General features: G+C 43.6%; 1 protein-coding gene across 1 annotated transcript in view; it reads right to left on the bottom strand.

Annotated features, from left to right (window-relative positions):
- Window positions 1-158: 158 nt before the first annotated feature.
- LOC135556678 (DENN domain-containing protein 5B-like) overlaps window positions 159-18,179 on the bottom strand; it is a 49,722-nt gene continuing 31,701 nt past the window's right edge. The window contains 11 exon segments of the mRNA XM_064990060.1: window positions 159-2,363; window positions 5,981-6,143; window positions 6,420-6,546; window positions 11,286-11,368; window positions 11,692-11,879; window positions 12,216-12,334; window positions 12,477-12,622; window positions 14,634-14,755; window positions 14,964-15,092; window positions 15,567-15,642; window positions 15,909-15,993. Of these exon segments, the coding sequence (XP_064846132.1) occupies window positions 2,180-2,363; window positions 5,981-6,143; window positions 6,420-6,546; window positions 11,286-11,368; window positions 11,692-11,879; window positions 12,216-12,334; window positions 12,477-12,622; window positions 14,634-14,755; window positions 14,964-15,092; window positions 15,567-15,642; window positions 15,909-15,993 (1,422 nt within the window). The 3' untranslated portion in view covers window positions 159-2,179.

The following is an 18,179-nucleotide window of genomic DNA, read 5'->3' as shown; positions in this document are numbered from 1 at the left end:
AAGTTAAAGCCATTTTGTGACAGTAAAGGCTAACTAGGCCTAATGTATGCCCAAACAAACATGATTTAAAAAACAACATAACCAACCATTGCATCCAATAATAGGGCCCATCGTTGCCTACATTTGTGAGAATGTCACCAGACAAAACAAAAAGTCAGTTTTATATCTTAGCAGAGACTTTAATCTTTAACACAATTCATTAATATTAGATTAGTACTTAGCCTAATATCAGTTTTCAAATAATAATAATAATAAATAAATAATAAGCTAGAGCCATCATCATAGCGGGTTTGACAAGAATAGTGCAGATGACATTTCCATCTTATCAACAAAAAAGCCACATGTAATATCAATATAATATCAAGCTCGTTTGAAGAACAACCTCAATGTTTTGATCAAGCAATTACAATTAAATAAGCAATTTAGAAAACAAAATGCAATTCTGTCAACAGAAACTTAGACAAGATGATAGAGAGAACCCCCTCCCAACTGAAAAGTCTATGGTAACATTGTATGACTGAAGGACATCTTCTTACAAAGCATCGTTCAAATAGTCACAGTATATAAAAAAAACTAACATTTTAATTGACCAAAAGACCATTTTCAATATTTCAAACCAATATTTTCTATATTTTTGTCAGCAAAGCCTGAATGATCCTGTAGGAGGAGTCAAAAAGTCTATAGATCGATAAACAGACCGGCCTACAGAAACAGGGCCGAGTCAGGGAACATTGAGAAGAGTAGTGGTTCTTGGGCTTCAGTCAGTCAAATAAAACCTCTGATGTACATGACCAGGCAACTGCTGCACAGACAATTTAAAGATAGTTTTTACATCAACTTTCATGAAAGGCATTCATAAAGTATTATTAAGCATTACATTAAGCATTTTATAACATTTATAGTTTATAAAGCATTTATGATGGTTCATTCAGGAAAGTTATTATCAAGTGTGGGCGAACAAAAATCTACACCCGTTTGAGCAGAGTAACTATCTTTAATCTCCATTATTTTTTAGATTAGAAATAATCCATTCAATGTCCATACCATAATAATACAGCAGACAATCGGGCAGCAGAATAACTGTATCTAGAGACTGACTGCATCACTGAGAGAAAGGAAAAACATTGAGTGTATTCATTAGGGCACACCAGTGCGAACTGTTGCAAAACATGATAACGAGCATTCCGTTTAGTCCCTCCTCGTTTCGAGCTGTTTGGTTCATAGTGAATACACCCCTGATATGGCCATGCATGTCAGGTTTATATGCCAAGGGCAAGCATAACAGCAGTACGACTTGGGTTAAGTATGGGCAGGACAGGTAGGTGGAGTCAAAGTTCATCACAACTCTTTTTTTCCCCCTTGCCCTTCACAGTGTGAGCTGAGACATCAAAGCTGGTTGGTTAAGGGAATCACTCCGCCTCCCTCCAAGAGACAGATCACAGTGTAAATGAGGAAAATAAGAAACGCAACACCGTTTCCTGTACGTACGTAGGGGCGCAACTTTCCTTTTAGAAGTGAGGGCGACAGTTATTATATACATTTATCCATTCGGATAAACACTCCAAACAGTCAATTCGCTTGTATCACATTCCAATAATAAAACTCGAGGGGATGAAAATTAAAGTTGTGTGTGTATGTGTGTATGTGTGTATGTGTGTATGTGTGTGTGTGTGTATGTGTGTATGTATGTATGTATGTATGTATGTATGTATGTATGTATGTATGGTCAGTGTGACTTCAATGGATATGACATATGCATCAGCGAATGAGGCAATAGGCCTGCAGAAGCTGCCAGGTCAGTGGCTTGTCTTCGGTGTTTCATCCCCTCATAGACTTGCACCCCAAAAAGGTCTCCCATTGTCACTTCCTCTCTTGTCGTGAGAGTTCAGCTGTCCAGTTCTGACCAGGCAGGCTCTGCTGGCTGCATCTCAATTGTCTAAAGTGACTTCCTGTCCTCGTGTCCTCTCCCTCACTAGATCTGACATGATTGAAGTGATGACCCAATGATGGGCTTGTGTAACACTTCTTACTTACACCTGTCATGATTGGTGTGTAACTGAAGGAGAGGACACATGGAGAGGCAGTCACGACACTATTGAGGCCCAGCCACCCTGTGTGCGTTGCGCAGTCTGTGGATAGGGGTTACAACACCATTTCAATGTCCTCAGCGGCGGTGGGGTTAGAGGTGCACCCCCTTGACCAGGGCGGTCTCCAGGGCGATGGGGAACTCGTGGAGGGTGTGGAGGACACGGGAGAGAGTGTGGACGGCGGCACGATCCCGGACCAGCGCTGACTTCTCGTATTGAACAGCCGTCAGGTGGCACTCGGCCAATAGGTGGAGCCACTGGGGCAGAAGCCGGTCCCTGCCAACACACAGGGTTAAAGGTCAAATCCTTTTCTCCACAGGTCTGTTCAGGAGGGAGCAACACTCAAGCAGAAATGCATTGTGTAGAACAAAAGTGATTTGCATTTATGCTATAACGGTTAAGATCTGGAATTGGGGCTCGGAAACCAACTTGAACCTGGAGCTGTTGACTAGGTTCTCAGATGCAAGTTTGCATTTTATTTTAAATTCAACAAAAGCAATTGAGTCAGCACATTCTTTGTGGGTTTAATTTGATGATTCTTCCAGTAGTGGTCAGTTTCTATCTAGCTAGGTAGGTAGTCTGTCTCAGGAAAATATAGATGCAATATATAGAAGACTAGATCGTAATCGTAATAAAGACACGTTTTAAAAAGCAAGCTCCAAGGTGTACCAAAGCACCTCAGACCACTTACTTCAAATCAAGTGTTGTTTTTGGTTTATTTTAATGAATTAATTGCATTTATAAACTGGGTGGTAAGAGCCATGAATGCTGATTGGCTGACAGCTGTGGTATATCAAACCGTATACCACGTCATGACAAAACATTTATTTTTACTGCTCTAATTACGTTGATAGCCAGTTAGCTCCATTCAACTCTGCGTTGGCCATATACCACACTCCCTCAGTCCTTATTGCTTAATTATATAGCACCTTTCATTAGGCCTCAAATGCATGAAATGGAATGAGGAAAATGTATCAAGTTTAGACCATATTATATACACCCCATTAACAAACCAGATGAATTGTCATTGTATATAAAACTATTATTAGTTACGTTTGAGTTTACAGCCTGTTTCTTAGAAATTATTACTTATTAAAAACAATTGCCTAATAATTGCATAGTTATTACATTTCAGTTTTCTTGAAATTCATTGACACAAACGTCAATATGTACCATTTGGTAACAGGTTGTTAAGCAATTGTGTTGAATTCTTGGGACATAGGTACCAGAAGGTATCTTGTTTCCACATAGTTTCTTAGTTAACTACCAGGTAGGTACCAGCCTGAACAAGGCATTACCCAGTTATTCAGCCAGCTATGTATCCTACATTACACTGGAGGCTCCTCAGAGGTGGAAGGGGAGGACCATCCTCATCAGTGAATTTCATAAACTAAAATTGTGAAACATAAAAAAAGGGTATACTTTTTTAGATAAAACTATACTAAGATTAGTCACGCCACCAAATTATCTATTACAATACACTGTTTTGCAATGGTCTATAGTAGCCTCAACAGCTCTCTGTAGGGTAGCACCTTGGTATAGCCGGAGGGCAGCTAGCTTCCGTCCTCCTCTGGGTACATTGACTTTAATACAAAACCTAGGAGGCTCATGGTTCTCACACCCTTCCATAGACTTACACAGTAATGTTAACAACTTCCGGAGGACATCCTCCAACCTATCAGAGTTCTTGCAGCATGAACTGACATGTTGTCCATCCAATCAAAGGATCAGAGAATGAATCTAGTACTGAAAGCATAATCTATAGATAGCTAGCACTGCATAACGTGTGGTGAGTAGTTGACTCCGAGAAAGGAGTTTAACAAATTAATTTTCCCTAAAATGAAGAAGAAAGAGATCAACATGTACACACACAAAAGACATCAAAACTATGAACACATATGGAATCATGTGTTCAACAAATCAAAATATATTTTATATTTGAGATTCTTCACAGTAGCCACCCTTTGCCTTGACAGCTTTGCACAATGTTGGTATTCTCTCAACCAGCTTCACCTGGAATGCTTTTCAAGTCTTGAAGGAGTTCCCACATATGTTGAGTACTTGTTGACTGCTTTTCCTTCACTCTGTGGTTCAACTCATCCAAAACCATCTCAATTGGGCTGAGGTTGGGTGATTGTGGAGGCCAAGTCATCTGAGGCAGCACTCCCATCACTGTCCTCCAGGCCAAATAGCCCTGACACAGCCTGGAGATGTGTTGGGTCATTGTCCTGTTGAAAAACAAACGATCGTCCCACTAAACGCAAACCAGATGGGATGGCATATCGCTGCAGAATGCTGTGGTAGACATACTGGTTAAATACTGGCGGTCCTCACGAGAGACAGTTTGATGGTTTAAGTTGGTTGAGAGAATGCAAAGCTGTTAAGGCAAAGGTTGGCGATGTTGAAGAATCTCAAATACAAAATATATTTTGATTTGCTGAACACTTTTTTTGGTTACTACATGATTCCATGTGTTATTTCATAGTTTTGATGTCTGATTCTACACTGTAGAAAATCATAAAAATAAAGAAAAACCCTGGAATGAGTAGGTGTGTCCAAACGTTTGACTGGTAATGTATACATTTAATATTTTTCTCTTCTTCCACTTACTTAGCTAGCGAATGCAGCTAACTAGTTTAGCCTACAAAAAACAAAGAGTGATGCTATGTTACCTAGCTGGCTATAACTATCCAACACAACAAACACTTCCAAGGTAAGCTTTTGGTTTTACATTTTTTTGCCAGCAGGGCCTGGTGCTGTAACTGCTAAACTGCTTGTTAACTGTACTGCATGACTGTAGCAGGTTTACTCAAGCATTAGTTCTATTAGCTGTGTTGACTATGATGTTACTTTAGCTAATATGGTGACAACGATGTAGGATGTGTGTAGCGGTTATGGTTTGGCTTGGAAAGGTTTTTTGACTTGGTCTCATACAGCTGAAGTGTTGTGCATTGAAGTCCACAAGCAAAGGGAAAAAGGTGAGAAGAGCGTGCATAGATGCGAGAAGGAATACAGCGTGGCTGCTATGAAAGTCAAATGTGCTTACGTATGATCAGGGGTGTTTTCATTCTGCAGATTCTGTTGAAAAGCGTTTCTTAAAAAGAGAAGCAATATAAACTCGTTTGCAACAGTGGGACGAATGATTACACCCTAGATCAGAGATGCAGGCAAGAGTGTGCAAAGCGGTATTGAATGTCACCATCTGCGCATGTGTCACTGTCGATCACCTCAAATTTCTCGACCTGTGTCCAGCTACTTTCAGTCATAGGCTAGGTTGTAGCAACCTCATGATGGGTATAGGGAAAATGTCGATTTTACATTGGAATGGAATTTGAATGACAGCCATCCAATATGCTGTAACATAAATAATGTCATGCTCATTAAAAAATGGAATCGTCCTCCCTCATCTTAAAGCCACACTGCCCGCCACTGTTTTGACCACCCCAACGCTGCAGGCCTGCAACAGCCCAAATTCCTGGCTGAAATAACAGTGTCTGATGTAAATGGGTCAGGTCTGTGACTGAGGCCTTGGAGACCAGTCCTGCTGCAGAGTGCTCAGAGGGGCTACAGGGAAAGGGAAAGTGTGTCACTCAGGACTGATAGAATTAACCACCAGAATGGTGACATTCACATTTTTCATTAGAGGGTCCTGTTAAAATGCATCTGTCATGTCATACTTGCACGGTCTTACACAACTGGGGCCTATTCAGAAAGATGCAACACTCAGTACGTGAAGATAGAAATAGGATGTATAGAGCTGGAATTATTCCCTATTCTGCATGACAGACAGTCATATCTGTTCTACAAAATATGTCCTGTGACATGTTAGATCCTCTTGGCCCCTACCATCTCCCTTTCCATTGCCGTTTGAATTTTCAACTTTCACTTCTCACCTGACTCCCAGGCAGACCAGCAGTTGGAACTTGCCCTCCTTTCCGATGTTCCGTGGTGAAGCGTTGATGGCGTTGGCATAGTGACACAGCGAGTCACATAGTTCTGTTGATTCACGCAAGTCACCCATCTGATCCGCAGTCTCCATGGAAACCACCACTTTCTCTGTGTGTGTGTGTGTGTGTGTGTGTGTGTGTGTGTGTGTGTGTGAGTGAAACAGAAGGACAGGAACCATGGAAATAGAGTGACTAACCATACACTAGAATGCTAGAAATTCCATTTCTATGACAAGATGATGCTGTTTACTGGGGGTACTAGGTGAATCATGCTGTGCTGCACTAACACACTGGATAATGAAACATTTAACTTGTAAAATTAGCCACTAGATGGAGACAAATTACATTACCACACAACACATTCTGTGCCCACACCCACACTTACCCACAAAGTCCCATATGAACACACTCCTTTGAAATAGGCGCAAGAACTTAAAGCCGTGGAGGAGGAACTGTTCCAGGGAGCGCACCAGCCCCCCCTCTCCACAGAGCAGAGCAGTCAGGTTCCCCCTCTAAAAGGAGAGGAGATAAGAGGAGAGGTTCAATGAGTCGCTAACTTGTAGAATATGGTTATACAGTTACAATGGTAGAGTTTAAAGAGCGACTGAATAAAAAAATAAACAGCCTGTGACATCGATATGAGTCAGAAACATTTATTCTAGTGTCAAAATTGACTACAAATAAATACAATTAATGGTAGGTATGATAATTTTGGTCATAAAGCCAGGTCTCTTCCAAAACTGAAATTTGTGAGATTATCAGGGCAAAAAAGGGTATGTCACGGAATGAAGCGTACGTAACAGTTTTCCTTCGGTTGGGTGATCGTCAATTCAGAGAACAAGACATATTCGTAATTCCCAGGACACTGACCATGGTAAATTTGGTTCGACTTTGGATATCCCTATTGGGCTAGTTAGGAGCAATCAGTTGTCCCATTTATGTTGTGTAATATATTGACAGTCCCACATATAGGCCATCCAAAGTCAAAACAATTTTTGCCATGGTTGCAGACCCGCCAGCAGAAGCCAATTGGAGAAAGAAGTTGGCTATCTTGCTAGCTAGCCTACTTCCAGACACAATACCTGGTTAGACTGTTTCAAGTTTTCTGGAAGGGTGAGTGACTAACTGTATACTGTTTTTGCTGAGTGAATATACAAATGCTTCCCACGTGTGAACACACACACACACACCCCCGCAATGCCCACCTTCAAGACCCAAATCTCATTCTCAGTTGCATTTCCCAATGAGGATGATTGAAAGCGAGGCTAAATCAGTAAATTCAGCCCCCCTTTAAAGATGCTACATCCCTTTTTAAGCTGGACACAGCAGAACACTCAGACTGCGGAAGCAATCCTTAGGAAGACCACCAGAAACTCTGAAATCTCCATCCCTAACTACAACATTTTCAGACAAGATAGAACAGCCAAAGGGGGCGGTGTTGCTATCTACTGCAGAGATAGCCTGCATAGTTCTGTCCTACTATCCAGGTCTGTACCCAAACAATTTGAACTTACAACTTTTAAAAATCCACCTCTAAAAACAAGTCTCTCACCATTGCCACTTGCTATAGACCACCTTCTGCCCCCAGCTGTGCTCTGGACACCTTATGTGAACTGATTGCCCCCATCTATCTTTCAGAACACTGGCTACTAGGTGACCTAAACTGGAACATACTTAACACCCCAGCCATCCTACAATCTAAGCTTGATGCCCTCAATCTCACACAAATTATCAATGAACCTACCAGGTACCACCACAAAGCCGTAAACTCAGGCACCCTCATAGATATCCTCCTAACCAACTTGCCCTCTAAATACACCTCTCCTGTTTACAACCAAGATCTCAGCGATCACTGCCTCATTGCCTGCATCCGTAATGGGTCTGTGACCAAACGACCACCCCTCATCAGTCAAACGCTCCCTGAAATACTTCAGCGAGCAGGCCTTTCTAATCGACCTGGCCCGGGTATCCTGGAAGGAGATTGACCTCATCCCGTCAGTAGAGGATGCCTGTTTTTTTTTAAATGCCTTCCTCACCATCTTAAATAAGCATGCCCCATTCAAGAAATTTAGAACCAGGAACAGATATAGCCCTTGGTTCACTCCAGACCTGACTGCCCTTAACCAACACAAAAACATCCTATGGCGTTCTGCATTAGCATCGAACAGCCCCCGTGATATGCAACTTTTCAGGGTAGCTAGAAACCAATATCCACAGGGAGTTAGAAAAGCCAAGGCTAGCTTTTTCAAGCAGAAATTTGCTTCCTGCAACAAACTCAAAAGTTCTGGGACACTAAAGTCCATGGAGAATAAGAACACCTCCTTCCAGCTTTCCAATGCACTGAGGATAGGAAACACTGTCACTACCGATAAATCCACTATAATTGAGAATTTCAATAACCATTTTTCTATGGCTGGCCATGCTTTCCACCTGGCTACCCCGGTCAACAGCACTACAACCCTACAGCAACTCGCCCAAGCCTTCCCCATTTCTCCTTCTCCCAAATGCAATCAGCTGATGTTCTGAAAGAGCTGCAAAATCTGGACCCCTACATATCAGCCGGGCTAGACAATATGGACCCTTTCTAAAATTATCTGCAGAAATTTTTGCAACCCCTATTACTAGCCTGTTCAACCTCTCCCGTCATCTGAGATTCCCAAAGATTGGAAAGCAGCTGCGGTCATCACCCTCTTCAAAGGGGGGGGGGGACAATCTTGACCCAAACTGCTACAGACCTAGATCCATCCTACCCTGCATTTCTCAGGTCTTCGAAAGCCAAGTCAACAAACAGATTACCGACCATTTCGAATCCCACCGCACCTTCTCCGCTATGCAATCTGGTTTCAGAGCTGTCCATGGGTGCACCTCAGCCAAGCTCAAGGTCCTAAACGATATCTTAACCGCCATCGATAAGAAACAATACTGTGCAGCCGTATTCATTGACCTGGCCAAGGCTTTCGACTGTCAATTACCACATCCTCATCGGCAGACTCAATAGCCTTGGTTTCTCAAATTATTGCCTTGCCTGGTTCACCAACTACTTCTCTGATAGAGTTCAGTGCGTCAAATCGGAGGGCCTATTGTCCGGGCCTCTGGCAGTCTATGGGGGTGCCACAGGGTTAAATTCTTGGGCCGACTCTTTTCTCTGTATACATCAATGATGTTGCTCTTGCTGCTGGGGAGTCTCTGATCCACCTCTACGCAGACCACACCATTCTGTATACTTCTGGCCCTTCTTTGGACACTGTTACCAACCCTCCAGATGAGCTTCAACGCCATACAACTCTCTTTCCGTGGCCTCCAACTGCTCTTAAATACATGTATAACTAAATGCATGCTCTTCAACCGATCGCTCCCTGCACTGGCCCGCCCACCCAACATCACTACTCTGGACGGTCCTGACTTAGGTATTTGTAGTCTCCACATATTCTAGGTGTCTGGTTAGACTGTAAACTATCCTTCCAGACTCAGATCAAACATCTCCAATCCAAAGTTAAATCTAGAATTGGCTTCCTATTTCGCAACAAAGTATCCTTCACTCATGCTGCCAAACATACCCTCGTACAACTGACCATCCTACCGATCCTCGACGATGTAATTTACAAAATAGCCTCCAATACCCTACTCAATAAATTGGATGCAGTCTATCACAGTGCCATCCGTTTTGTCACCAAAGCCCCCTATACTACCAACCACTGCGACCTGTATGCTCTCGTTGGCTGGCCCTCGCTTCATACTCGTCGCCAAACCCACTGACTCCAGGTCATCTACAAGACCCTGCTAGGTAAAGTCTCAGCTCACTGGTCACCATAGCGGCACCCACCTGTAGCACACGCTCCAGCAGGTATATCTCTCTGATCACCCCCAAAACCAATTCTTCCTTTGGCCGCCTCTCCTTCCAGTTCTCTGCTGCCAATGACTGGAACGAACTACAAAAATCTCTGAAACACTTCTCTCCCTCACTAGCTTTAAGAGCAGCTCACAGATTACTGCACCCGTACATAGCCCATCTATAATGTAGCCTAAACAACTACCTCTTCCCCTACTGTATTTATTTATTTAGCTCCTTTGCACCCCCATTATTTCTCTCTCTACTCTACGCACATTCTTCCACTGCAAATCTACCATTCCAGTGTTTTACTTGCTATATTGTATTTACTTCGCCACCATGGCATTTTGCCTTTACCTCCCTTATCTCACCTCATTTGCTCACATTGTATATAGACTTATTTTTCTACTGTATGTTTTGTTTTACTCCATGTGTAACTCTGTGTTGTTGTATGTGTCGAACTGCTTTGCTTTATCTTGGCCAGGTCGCAATTGTAAATGAGAACTTGTTTTCAACTAGCCTACCTTGTTAAATAAAGGTGAAAATATATATATATATATATATATATTTGTTTAATCACTCTGAAGTTTCTTCAGAAACCTTCCATCCACATTCATTCAGTCATCCTTACAAATTAAGTTGTACAATTGTTGGACTGCAGTGTGGAGGAGTTGAATTATGGTTGCCATGGTGACAAACATAAGCCCAGGGCGATATTATCTAGTACACTTCAGTTCCAGAGAAGGCTCTCAAAGCAACACGATTCAGCTTTCCCTCCAGGTTAACAGTCTAAGATGAAATTCAAAACCTAATTCAAAAGCACTTGCTGTGACAGAATCTCCCGAAGCAGTGACTGGTTTCTAGGAAGCTCTTATACTTAATAATATATTTTCATGGATTTTAATTTACAATTCACTGAGGGACTATGTGAATCTTCATGGTTCCTCTGCTACGCCAAGGAAAGGTCCATTTTTTAAAGCTGATTGGTCGATGAATTATCCTGGGAGGAAGAGGTTAAGTGGTAACTGATAAAAACAGTGAGCTAATGTCTCCACAGGGCTGGGTTTTTAAAGGGAGTTCAGACTCGGGATTTTAAAGAAGTCAGAGCAGGCTTTTAAAGGGGCGGTCAGGGCAGGCTTTTAAAGGAGAGGTCAGAACAGGCTTTTAAAAGGAAAGGCAGAACAGGCTTTTAAAGGAGAGGTCAGGGCAGGCCATAGACTAGAGAAAAAAAGCCAGTCTGCCTTTAAACTGTGGGAGATTCTGTCTTGCAGAGCGAAGGTCGTGAATCGTGCTGATGATAACCTCTAGACACACAGAGACTCATAGATCCAGACACAAACAGCAGCAGACAAAGGCCGAGAGGCGAAAGTCTCCTCTGCCCCCTCCATTTTCTGTGTTTGGAATCTCTCACACACAGCCTACCTCCTGCTCTGCTTTGTGAAAGTGCTTGACAAGGTTGTTCACTGCCTCTCTCGTATCCTCCTGCACCTGAGCAGAGGAGAGCCCTGAATGGAGGAGAGAGAGATGGCGGGAAGGTGAGAGGGAGAGAGGTAGAATGGGAGAGAGGAATTTAGATGTGAAGATGGACAATGGCATGAAAGACGGAGGAGGAAAGATGGAGCATTAAAAATAAGGTATAGCAATGAATTACAGAAAATGTACATTTACTCATGACCATAGGAAAGATAAGATATTACGCTTAATGGTTAATATAAAAAGTGCAATCTGTTGTGTTTTTTTTGCTTTCCCTTCATAAAATTCCAGGTACAAACTGTTACCAGGTGTAGATGCTCAGTAAATCTGACCCTCAGTGTGTGTCCATACGTACTGTTGCTGCGGCTCAGAGACCCCAGACTCCCCATGCGTCCACTCTGTGGGGGCGAGCCCTGCTCTGGGGGAGTCCCCGTCCACCTCCCAGAATCCTCCTCTCCTCCGGGCGACACCAGCTGACCAATCAGCACCCTCTCCAGGCTTCCGTCGCCCACACCCCTCCCCAGCCAGCGGCCGCATGGGAACCTGGGAGGAGAGAGCAGGTAGAGAGATAAGAGGGTGAGAGGTTATATGTGAAACAGGGCAAAGGAGCAGTCCATTTTAAATGTGATTTTGAGGCAGGATCACGTTCATTAGGGACCAAACAGAAGGACAACCTGGGCTTGTCTAATCCGAAACACAAAATGTTCCTTTCCTGTTGCAGACGGTTTTAAAGTGGTTTTCCTTTGTGTGCCCTAATAAACACAACTTGTGTGAGTACAGAAATTAGAGCAACACTAACTAACTTGGTCAACAACAACAACAAAAAAGTGTGCAGTGCAATGCAGATTTAACAGAAGAAACACCATATGTGTTTGTTACCTGTAGGTGTGTCCAGTGATCTCATTGTGCACAATCACACAGTCCACCAGACACTTAGCCAGCAGGCCAGAGTTCTCCTGGCCCAACTGCAGAGTGCTCAGTCTGCCCAGGTTCTGACACTAACACACAGAGGGACAGACTAGAATAAGAACAGAGTGTGCCAGCATGCGTGTGCGTATGTCTGTTTGATGGAGAATTCCTAAGCAGTAGCTTCCATCCGCTCCACCCAGCCCAGGGAAACAATGGGACTGAGCAGCTCACCTGGAAGATGATCTCCTGTGTGTTCTTGGGAATCTGTCTGACCCCAGAGTCACCCAGCTCACCAGAAACACACACCCAGGGGTTGGACATTGTCATGGCAATGCTCAGCTTCTTCATGGGCGTTATGACAACACGGTACGGAATGCCTGAAGGGACAAGAGACGAGAACATTTACATTTTAGTCATTTAGCAGACGCCCTTATCCAGAGCGACTTACAGGTAGTGAACACATTTCACTTTTCAGTGCAATGTCAGATGTTCATGGACTGTTAAAAAGGTTGCTTTAGTTTAAACCAGCTAAGAATGTTTAGATCCCAGAACATTTCTGGCACATTAATGGTAACGTTCCTCTATCCAGAATGACAGTGTTCTTAAGACCATTCCTTCTTTAACATGTACCAGGAACGTTTTCAGAACTGCAGGGGGATGCTGACTTATATGAAGATAATATAATGATATTGCAGAAACATTAACTAAAACGCTTCAATAACGTTAGAACACTCGCTCATAAAACCAAATAGGAATTAGGAACCCAATGACATCATAGTAAAACTCCCTGTGGGATATTATTAAAAAAACACACTCAAGTTGTGGTCTGATAATGATGGGGTCCCTGATTAGCCTGAGTACCAATCTCTTTAGCGAACATTCCATTTGTCATTGCCACAGACTGGCCTTATGCAGCCGGATTTACGGCACAGTTGCTGATTGGTAGTTGGAAACAACATTAATAGTTTCCATGAAAATGTGTAAGATTGTTGTTCTTAATATCTTCACTGTTCCCTGCTTGCTAAATTCCGGCATCGCCACTGGCCTCTCTCTCACTCTTCCATCCTCTCCCTATTCCTCATACAGCTCTTGTACCAGAAGCCTAGCCCAATGTGTCCCAGAATTAGAAACATCGTTTGGTCACTTATTTTGAGAAAGAAAATAGATAATTATCCATACACACACACACAACTCTTGCTCGCTGGACATACAGTAAAATAGTCTACAGCGTTCACAATGAACTGGCGGGGAAGTTTGAATGGCGAGAGATTGTCTTTTATATGATCCCATTGGCTGGTGGCAAAAATGCAATAAACAGGAATCCTCTGTTCTCCCAGCGTCCAATGAAATGTATTGTCAGAATGCCCAATGTTAATGCTCCCAATGAAATGTATTGTCAGAATGCCCGATGTTAATGTTTCCAATGAAATGTATTGTCAGAATGCCCAATGTTAATGTTTCCAATGAAATGTATTGTCAGAATGCCCAATGTTAATGCTCCCAATGAAATGTATTGTCAGAATGCCCGATGTTAATGCTCCCAATGAAATGTATTGTCAGAATGCCCAATGTTAATGCTCCCAATGAAATGTATTGTCAGAATGCCCGATGTTAATGTTTCCAATGAAATGTATTGTCAGAATGCCCAATGTTAATGTTTCCAATGAAATGTATTGTCAGAATGCCCGATGTTAATGTTTCCAATGAAATGTATTGTCAGAATGCCCAATGTTAATGTTTCCAATGAAATGTATTGTCAGAATGCCCGATGTTAATGCTTCCAATGAAATGTATTGTCAGAATGCCCAATGTTAATGCTCCCAATGAAATGTATTGTCAGAATGCCCAATGTTAATGTTTCCAATGAAATGTATTGTCAGAATGCCCAATGTTAATGCTCCCAATGAAATGTATTGTCAGAATGCCCAATGTTAATGCTCCCAATGAAATGTATTGTCAGAATGCCCAATGTTAATGTTTCCAATGAAATGTATTGTCAGAATGCCCAATGTTAATGCTCCCAATGAAATGTATGAATTAATTTAGGAAACGTTCTATCAGTCTAATTTGCATAAACATTGTGATAGGATGATAGCTGTGCGGGTTATCGAATCAGGATCAAATCCTCTGATCTCCTCAAGCTCAATAAGAATGTTCATGTTTCAAGATTGCTAAAAAGGCCAGTATCTTTGGCAATGACAAGGAGTGGCATGTTAGCAAAATAGACTGGTACCCAGGCTAATCCCTGATGAATTTGCTGTCACAAAAGGCTCCCCGGCCCCAAAAAGTCTGAAAACCCTCGCATTAGTGCACAAAAAAAACCTCTCACTGGTACTTCTTCCGTTTGGTGCCGAATGAACACAGCCCTGTTGAATCTCCCAGACTTACTGATGGAGGTGAATTTGCGTGTGAAGCAGAGGTAGTCTACAGTGTTGAGCGACAGCAGGTGGAACAGAAACTGCTCCCTCTCCTCCTCACACAGCAGGAATGCATAAGGTTTATACAGCTGCCTGTAAGGAGAGGACAGAGGTTAACACACTCACAAATGAAGCATGCATCTGAAGAGTCATCGGTCTGTTACCCTTTTCACATTATCGTGCCGACCCCAACCGCGCCGGCTCAGATATTTTATTTTCACATGGTACTTTCCAGCACGGTTCTAGCGACTATCCTGGATGTGCAACCAAGCCAGCTCAGTAGTGTGAAGAGGGTGTGTACCTAATCAGGTCATGGTTGGCCAGCAGCAGTTTGAGGTGTTGTGAGAGCAGTTTCTTCTCCAAGGCCAGATGAATCCAGGCCCGGGCTTGACCCACTTCACAGAGACCCCCACTCATGGTCTGGACAAACCTGAGATGGTAAAACACATTCTATTCTGTTTTCAAAGAGAGCAGTTTGTTGGGTTGGGTTGCGCTATCCTTTAGGAAAGCCGCCATGGTTTCAAAACTCCCTGTATTTGACCATAGTTACCGGAATTTTCTGAAATGTTGGTTATTAAGAGGTAATGGTCCTTTATACTTTAAAGTATATTTTTTTCATATTCTTGACATGTCCATTACTTTCTCGTAGATAGACCATGTGTTTCAAGAGAAAATAGCCTTCATGATAAAAAATATCAACAATGACATTAATTTCCAATGAAATCCGCAACTTTCAACTATAGATTCTTTCCACAACTGCCAAAACGTTTACAACACAATATTGACATTGTAAAATAAATACAAATGTTAAAATATTTCATTGTGAAACCCTTATATTAAAACAGCAACAATGATGGGTTACATTTAAGATCATGTTTTACAGCTTTGTGAATCCACACATTACCTCATATCCTGTATAAAGGAACCCTTCGGCGGTGGAAGCCCCTCCTCCAGCCTCCTGCTGTCTGACCCATTGGACACTGTAACCAGTAAGAGCGTGATTGGCAGATGTGATCCCCTCACAGAGCATACCTAGCAGACAAACTACTGTATTATCTGGTTAATGACTGGTGATTATAGCAGACCAGACCAATAAAATAATACCAGATGGATATTACTGTACAACCTTCCTAATATCTACTGTCTCTAGCCTGGTCCAACATCTGTTTCTGCTGCATGTCTAATTCAGATGATCATTGTCATCACAAACAGATCTGGGATCAGATTAGTATGCATCTACTCTGACCTGGACATTCGGCATTTGAAGGTGACTCCATCTTCTCCTCGTTTGCCTGGTAGTGGAGCAGGTGGGACCACAGAGCTGACCTCCCCTGGACGGTACAAACACAAATCAACAGCACTCACAAAAGTTTAGGGAAACATTATATATTTAAGTGTATTGCAGCGTGCAGATTGCTAATTTGATGCCACCATTGTTTTGTACTTCCCGAAGACAAAGTCATCATTAGGATGATTATTGCTAATTTGCATTTCTGTTTGAATCCTGGGCTTCAGTGCACTCAGAAAGTATTCCCTTGACCCCCCCCCCCCCAACCCCACACAATACCCCATAATGACAAAAGTATGGGGGTCATTGTCCTGTTGGAAAGTAAATCTTCACCCCAGTCTAAGGTTATTTGCACTGAAGCAGGTTCTCGTCAAGGATTTGCCTGTATTTGGCTCCATTCATTGTTCCCTCTATCCTTAACCGTCTCCCAGTCGCTGCTGATGAAAAGCATCCCCATAGCATGATGCTGCCACCACCATGCTTCACGGTAGGGATGGTGTTAAGACGGATGATGAGCTGTGCCTTGTTCTCTCTAGACATAGCACTTTGCATTCAGGCCAAAGAGTTACCTTTTTCTCTCATCAGACCACAGAATATTTTGCGTTATGCTCGGAGTCTTTCACATGCCTTTTTCCAAACTCCAGGCGTGCGGTCATGTGCCTTTTTCCAAACTCCAGGCGTGCGGTCATGTGCCTTTTTCCAAACTCCAGGCGTGCGGTCATGTGCCTTTTTCCAAACTCCAGGCGTGCGGTCATGTGCCTTTTTCCAAACTCCAGGCGTGCGGTCATGTGCCTTTTCCAAACTCCAGGCGTGCGGTCATGTGCCTTTTTCCAAACTCCAGGCGTGCGGTCATGTGCCTTTTTCCAAACTCCAGGCGTGCGGTCATGTGCCTTTTTCCAAACTCCAGGCGTGCGGTCATGTGCCTTTTTCCAAACTCCAGGCGTGCGGTCATGTGCCTTTTTCCAAACTCCAGGAGTGCGGTCATGTGCCTTTTTCCAAACTCCAGGCGTGCGGTCATGTGCCTTTTTCCAAACTCCAGGCGTGCGGTCATGTGCCTTTTTCCAAACTCCAGGCGTGCTGTCATGTGCCTTTTTCCAAACTCCAGGCGTGCGGTCATGTGCCTTTTTCCAAACTCCAGGCGTGCGGTCATGTGCCTTTTTCCAAACTCCAGGCGTGCTGTCATGTGCCTTTTTCCAAACTCCAGGCGTGCTGTCATGTGCCTTTTTCCAAACTCCAGGCGTGCGGTCATGTGCCTTTTTCCAAACTCCAGGCGTGCTGTCATGTGCCTTTTTCCAAACTCCAGGCGTGCGGTCATGTGCCTTTTTCCAAACTCCAGGCGTGCGGTCATGTGCCTTTTTCCAAACTCCAGGCGTGCGGTCATGTGCCTTTTTCCAAACTCCAGGCGTGCGGTCATGTGCCTTTTTCCAAACTCCAGGCGTGCGGTCATGTGCCTTTTTCCAAACTCCAGGCGTGCGGTCATGTGCCTTTTTCCAAACTCCAGGCGTGCGGTCATGTGCCTTTTTCCAAACTCCAGGCGTGCGGTCATGTGCCTTTTTCCAAACTCCAGGCGTGCGGTCATGTGCCTTTTTCCATACTCCAGGCGTGCTGTCATGTGCCTTTTTCCAAACTCCAGGCGTGCTGTCATGTGCCTTTTTCCAAACTCCAGGCGTGCGGTCATGTGCCTTTTTCCAAACTCCAGGCGTGCGGTCATGTGCCTTTTCCAAACTCCAGGCGTGCGGTCATGTGCCTTTTTCCAAACTCCAGGCGTGCGGTCATGTGCCTTTTTCCAAACTCCAGGCGTGCGGTCATGTGCCTTTTTCCAAACTCCAGGCGTGCGGTCATGTGCCTTTTTCCAAACTCCAGACGTGCGGTCATGTGCCTTTTTCCAAACTCCAGGCGTGCTGTCATGTGCCTTTTTCCAAACTCCAGGCGTGCGGTCATGTGCCTTTTTCCAAACTCCAGGCGTGCGGTCATGTGCCTTTTTCCAAACTCCAGGCGTGCTGTCATGTGCCTTTTTCCAAACTCCAGGCGTGCTGTCATGTGCCTTTTTCCAAACTCCAGGCGTGCTGTCATGTGCCTTTTTCCAAACTCCAGACGTGCTGTCATGTGCCTTTTTCCAAACTCCAGACGTGCGGTCATGTGCCTTTTTCCAAACTCCAGACGTGCGGTCATGTGCCTTTTTCCAAACTCCAGACGTGCTGTCATGTGCCTTTTTCCAAACTCCAGGCG

The sequence above is a fragment of the Oncorhynchus masou genome, chromosome 15 (assembly GCF_036934945.1).
Source record: "Oncorhynchus masou masou isolate Uvic2021 chromosome 15, UVic_Omas_1.1, whole genome shotgun sequence".
In the NCBI taxonomy this organism is placed as follows: domain Eukaryota; kingdom Metazoa; phylum Chordata; class Actinopteri; order Salmoniformes; family Salmonidae; genus Oncorhynchus; species Oncorhynchus masou.
Note: the sequence above shows the minus strand (reverse complement) of the source record. Positions and strands in the feature narration are given on the sequence as shown.